Source organism: Ochlerotatus camptorhynchus, unplaced genomic scaffold (assembly GCF_037179485.1).
Source record: "Ochlerotatus camptorhynchus isolate MF236.1 unplaced genomic scaffold, CSIRO-AGI_Acam_v1.1 ptg001056l, whole genome shotgun sequence".
In the NCBI taxonomy this organism is placed as follows: Eukaryota; Metazoa; Arthropoda; class Insecta; order Diptera; family Culicidae; genus Ochlerotatus; species Ochlerotatus camptorhynchus.
In genome coordinates, this window is record NW_027041469.1 from 15,299 (window position 1) to 21,672 (window position 6,374).

At 44.5% G+C, this 6,374-nt stretch overlaps 1 protein-coding gene across 1 annotated transcript; it reads right to left on the reverse strand.

The window, feature by feature from the left end:
* Positions 1–4,419: 4,419 nt before the first annotated feature.
* LOC135715963 (uncharacterized) lies at positions 4,420–5,833 on the reverse strand. The gene is made up of 3 exons (XM_065238880.1): positions 5,542–5,833; positions 5,327–5,493; positions 4,420–5,235 (listed from the first exon to the last, which is right to left on the reverse strand). Exons 1-3 carry the CDS (start codon positions 5,831–5,833, stop codon positions 4,420–4,422), a joined length of 1,275 nt encoding a protein of 424 aa, XP_065094952.1.
* Between the last annotated feature and the right edge of the window lie 541 nt (positions 5,834–6,374).

Consider the following 6,374-nt stretch of genomic DNA (forward strand, 5'->3'; position numbering starts at 1 on the left):
TCAGCGATGAATAAATTTGCTCATGTTTTTGCAGGATTTCCAGGAAAAAAAAATTCCCGAATATGAGAAAAGTAAAGATTGGATTCTCTCAGTCTTCATAGACTAAGAAAAACTTTGCCATTTTTTTTTTTAGTTTTTCCAACGGAAAACATGAGGCAAATTTACTCATCGCTGAGTTTCTGCACTCTTTGCGATTATGAGCAAACTGAACTCAAATTTAAGTTGATCTCATTGGCCGTGCGGGATAGTCCTGAGAATCCAAGAAATCATGGAAAAGCTCGCTCCTTAATTCTGGCGGAATATTTCCCCGTTTGAATTGGTCAATGACATTTCAAACGGCTGCCATGCCACGTGTGTTTGTTTACAATCTAACTCCCACTGTCTGGCAGTGGCATTATGTATGAAATAAGTTCTTATGAACGCAAGAAGCCTGGACCCGGGAGTTAGACCGTAGCTCAAATAGCCTCTAGATAAAAGATTGACGGGTATTTAGTAATTTAAATGATCGTCTCAATTTAGAGGGATAAGTCCTGTCCAATCTTCCTAATCTTGTAGTTTTTAAATGGCTGCATCTTTGAATATTTCCGAGCCGCAGGCCGCACGCTGGGAAGTGCTGTTATAGAGGAAAGAGGAACTAAAAGGCAAATAAACTTAGCTGAACGTTGCTGCGCTTTATTCGGAACGGAGGGCACCTCATGCAATGGAAAGGGAAGGATTTGATGATTTTCACTTATGCACTTTTCAACACAACTTCTGTACATTCAATTAACACTTTTTAACACTGAAATTGTAAATTTTCCACATTTTCACAAGAACGAAAACGACGCAGCAAAACAAAACCTAAGCTGAGTACAGGTTGTTTAGTTGTTGTAAAAGCACTTTTGATATTTATGTTATTCAGCAAGAGCGGTTGGTTGTTTGGAAGCCATCAAATGAGTAATATATTCACTTTGTTAGCTTTGTTTTGCAGCTACAAGTTGAAAGTTGATTAGTGTGTGTATAGAAGTGACATTAGCGTTTATTGGCTGATGTTATTCAGTGCGACTGACAAATTGAATAATGGTTGTGAGAAAGTTGAGTAAACGCTCTCCAAAACTATTTTGCTAGCTTTAGCTTGTAGCTGTATCTGCAGCTTCTTTTCAGCTACTTTACAGCACAACGCTGGAAAAGTTGACTTACAAAGCTGAAAATGTTAGTTGGGTTTTTCTTGCCATGAGCGGCAGATCAGTTCTCCAACTTTTCAGGAGCTTCAGGAGAATTGCATGAATTTTAGAGAAGTTCCGGGAAGATCACGAAACCTCAAGGTAATTCCGTTAACTTCAGGGAAATTTCAAAAAATTAAAATAAGTTTTCGAAAACTTTTCGGAAATTCAAAAAATTTCCTAGAATTTCAAAAAAATTATGAGAACTTCAGAGAAGATCCCTGCTCGTATGGAAAGTTAAAGTAACCTTAAGGACGTTCTGAAAAGTTCAGGGAAATATAAAGATGTTAAGGGAAGTTCCGTGAAAGTAGTAAATTCAAAAAGTAAGTAAATTCAAAAACATCGAAAGGACTTGAAGGTAGTTCTTGTACCTCTAGGAAAATTGTGGAAACTTTTAGGAATTCTGAGAACATCAGACCTATAGATTTTCAGGGAAGTCCAGGGAATGTCGAGGAAATTACAGTTATACATTCGTATACCACAATTTTGCAAGGCATGATTTATCTAAAGAAAATGGTACTGGTTTTCACCTCATTTTTAATGCAGTGTCATTTCTGTTCGCTTCATAGTGGATTCCGCAATTGCCATAAACTTTTTTTTTCAAAATAATGTTCCAATTCAAATAAAAGCAAACCAATGTACCCAACCATCTCATTTCCCGAAAGAAAAAACATAAACAAAACCATCCAAAAACCCAATCCCCAAAATCAACTCCGCCTTTCCTGCGTCTAGATCAATCCCAGGCTGCCTTCGTCACCCTTGAAGAAAATCGATTATTCGGGGGTGCACGCGCTCTCTCTCTCTCTCTCTCTCTCTCACTCTATCTCGCTGGCAAAATCCATTTTCATTTTCTTTGGAAAAGCGACCACGACCGACGACGGCGACGCGTCCTTTGGCTCTGCCAGTTCATCTGTTTGCAATGATTTTCCCCCATTTTTCCATTACCGAGTGTAGGTGGTGGTGGTGGTGGTGGAACCTGGAACGGACCAACGACGAGTTTTGTTATTGTGGCACGAGGGGGGAGGGGGTGGATTGGTGTGTGCTTAATGTTCGTGTGTGTGTGCTTGTGCGGTAGTTGCGCAGACGACGATGTGATGGTTCACAATGTGGGGGAATGGAATTTCAATGGATATCCTGCGGGGATGACAGAGGATGGGAGGGAGAGGGGAAAGTTTATCTTTTCTTTCGATTTTCTCTGTGACAAGTTTTCCAATGTGTAGCAGAATGCTTTTCTCGCTGCTGGAATTGCAAATGGATGGAGTGCTGTGCATACACGAATTGTCGTAGGTGGGTTGAAGGTTGATAATGTATGTACTGAGCAGGTTGTTGTGCTCTGTTGTCGCTGGATGGAATCCGGGAAAAGTTAAAGAGAAGAGCCATTTGCTTGAAATTTGGGAAATGGAAAAGGTTGTGACCTTAAATTGTACAATAAACGACTTGATACCGACATAACTCTCCCATCAGACACTTGCATCAGTCAAACACCGATGTTTTACTGACCCCCACGTTGTCATGTTTATGGGCTACTTTCGCTCCCGAGTGCATCATTCTCCTCAAGTGTGCACCATTTCGACGGAATAACACTTTTCTCTTCGTCGAGTTCAGACTCGCTCGTTTTCAAAATTGTCATCACATCATTCCGTAGTAACGACTTCTGATTTTTTTGATGACATCTCGAATCGCGGTCAATGTCGTAAAACCGAGCGACGAACGTGTGTTTAACCATTTCACTGATGTTTTTGTGTTTCGCTCGTCGACTTGAACCCTACCGGGAAATTACACCAGCGAAAGGTTATTTAATTAGGACGAAAAGAAGCGGAAAATCACGTACCCGTTAGCGCTAATACCTCTAAGCCACGGCAATGGCTGTTGAGCGCTAGAATATTGAACCGGATATAGACAGGGATTATCGCTGTTTTTTTTTTTTTTAAAGCAAAAGTTTGTTTAAAACGTGCCTCAAAATTGATTACAATGTAACACTGCCATGCTCCGACGGAACAGAAATTGTTTCAGATCGTACCGCAGTGCCATCGGTAAGATCCGAATCTCTTCAATTTTACGACCCACGTGCTCAATTCCTCACCTTGAAGAGTGGAGCTTCCTTTAAGTACCCACTTACTTTACTGACTATGACTTGCCTCACCGTTTCCGTTGCTCATATGGTAGGTGGTAGGTCTTCCTTATGTTGTCATCCCTTAAACGGGAAGAGGCCAGCACTCAGTATCATTGGCCATAACTCTCGACCCAGAGAGAAAGGAAAAACTTGCATGGCGTAGGAACATATTGCGTCGCTTCGATGTCGGAGGAAGAACAAGGAAAGCAAACACTCTCGACATCTACCGACCAACATGCTCTGGAAGGGACGGACGAGCCGCGGGAGAATAAAAGCAGATCATAACCATAAACTATATCTAATAAAGTTTGTAAGCTTTTTTCGTGTTCATCTTTAGCCCCGCCGGGTCTCTCTCCCCCCTCAGTTAGTAGGAAGATATCGACATGGCTTTGTTGTTGGGCTAGTCGAGCTGAGAGGAGTTGGATGAAGTTAACAATATGGTAGATCGGGGTTGCCAGATTTTGGCACTTCTTTACGTGACGCTGTTTACGCATAATGACAAGGTAACACTAAGGGTACAACTAACTCTAAATTATCCAAAAAAGACGAAGATAGGGAAAATGGATGTAATGTCGGCCTTAGTCCTAATTTGGACCCATACATAAATTCAACAATCGTTCCGCAGCCAGCAGCTCCAAGCGTGGCAGTGAAACTTGAAGAATAGGAGCCACCCTGGTCTTGGCCACTACCAGATTCGTTGCGATTCTTCCGTCTTGGTCGATAGTGCGTGCGTAGACGACAGCGGCGTATGCAGCTTCAGAGGCGTCCGCGAACCCATGGAGTTGCAGTTTGCCTTCAATGTGGGGAATCCATCTCTTAATCTGAATCCTCTCGATATGGTGCAATGTTTCTTTCAACGCAATCCACTCTTCCAAAATGAATGCTGGAAGTGGATCATCCCAGCCCAAGTCATAGAGCCACAGGTGTTGGAATAATATTTTCATTCGGATGACCACCGGCGCGATCCAACCGAATGGATCGAAGAATTTTGATGAATCGGACAGCAGCTGACGCTTGGTATTTGCGCCATAGATATCAAACGTGAGCTTGGAACTAAATATGTCCTCTTGAGGCGTCCATCTGATTCCCAAAGCCTTGACACAATCATCTTCTTAGGGTAGATTTAGCGGAGGGCTCGTCTTGAATTGCACCGCACTCCAACAATTGGGGCTCATTTGAGCTCCACTTTCGCAGGACAAAGCCAGCGCTCTCCAGAACGTGGGTGATTTCATTACGGAGGAGCTTGGCGTCGTCGATGGAATCCGCGCCCGAAAACAGATGATCCACATAGATGTTTCGGGGAATCCGCTCAGCTACCAGCGGATGTTCTTCCTTGTTGTCTTCAGCGACCCGTCGCAAAGCCGCCATAGCTTGATACGCTGCGCTCGCCGTACTGTAGGTAACGGTCAGCAAACGATAATGTTCCAGTGGCTGGTCCGGACTGTTTCGCCACACTATTTGTAGGTAATCGGCATCTTCTCTGGCAACGAGAATTTGCCGGTACATCTTCACGATGTCGGCGATAAAGGCGATCTTGTACGTGTGCCAGCGAAGGAATACGTTAAAAAGCGACTCGTTCACGTTCGGTCCAACTAGCAAGCAGTCATTAAGTGACACTCCGGAACCACTCTTGCTCGAGGCGTCGAATACGACGCGCAACTTTGTCGTCTTACTATCCACCTTCCACACGGCGTAATGGGGAAGATAGAATGATTTCTCTGGTGCAACCGCATCCTCGCTAGGCGGTACCTTCTCCATATGACCGAGGGTCAAATACTCAGTCATAAACTGCTGGTAATGATGCTGTAGTTCTGGATCGATGCTGAATTTCCGCTCCATGGCCTTGAACCGCCGGATGGCAGCAGTAGCCGATTCGCCCAGTTCTGGCTTTGTACAGTCGAAGGGTAAGTATGTATCGCCCTGATTCATTCCGGGACAAGGTGGAGTGGAAATGTTCGACAGCCCGCAACTCGTCCGGCGTGAGCTGTTTAGATTTAGGCACCTCCTCTACCTCCCAGAATTTCCGGAGCGTTTGGTCCAGGTTCAATGATGTCGTTAAGCTGAGCACCGCATGACCTTCGGCGGCATGCGATGTATTGAAGTGGCCACCAACCAGGTAGCCGAAGACGGAGTTTTGCGCAATGGGTACACCCCGACCGTCGTACAGCTTTCCCGGTTCTAGAATGGAAAAAAGAGCTTCTATTCCCAACAAAAGATCGATCTTACCGCACTTGTTATAGCTTGGATCTGCGAGAGGTGCCTCGGCTAAGGCACCAGCATCGACTTCAAACGGTTGACTCGGTTGGTCCGGAACCAATTTTTTTAGTATTAAGGCTTCCACCACGATGACGACACGGTCGTCGAATCGCGATGATATCTGCAGCGTGACTGCTCCTGTTGTCTTGCTGGGATTCCCATCAGTGATTCCGTTAACGAGAATATTAGCGTTGCGCCTTTCCAGGCCAAGACGTTCGAATGCTTGATTGCTGATCAGCGAGTTCATACAGGCAGAGTCCATCATTGCCCGTACTTCATGGAAAACGTTGTTTTTTTTCCAGCACCTTGATGACAGCCGTAGGCAGCAAACTAAGGAAGTTCACTGAACAGCTGGTTTTGAGATCCGCGACATACGATGTCACAGAATTCGCTTGCTTCGGTACTTCTGATGTTGTTGTTGGCTGCTTCTTTACAGTTGCTTCATCTTCACGGAGTTGGCTAGAATCAGGAACAGAGCTGTCGTCATTTGAGCAGAGCAGCGAATGATGCTTTTGCTTGCATTGTTTGCATACAACTGTAGACGTACAGTTCTTCACAATGTGGGTCGTTTTGAGGCAATTAAAACAGAGCTTGGCTCGATGGGTGAACTCCCGTCGTTCACTCACTGGCATTTCTTTGAAGCTGGCACACTGGTATATTGTGTGTTACTTGACGATGTATTCTTCGTGTTTTGGTCCGTTCTCCGATCTTGTTCCTTCTTCGTGGTCGTATCAGTTCCCTTCTTGGAAAAGGACGCGCAAGTTTCCAAGGCATCGCATCTTCGCTCGAGGAATGTGACAAAC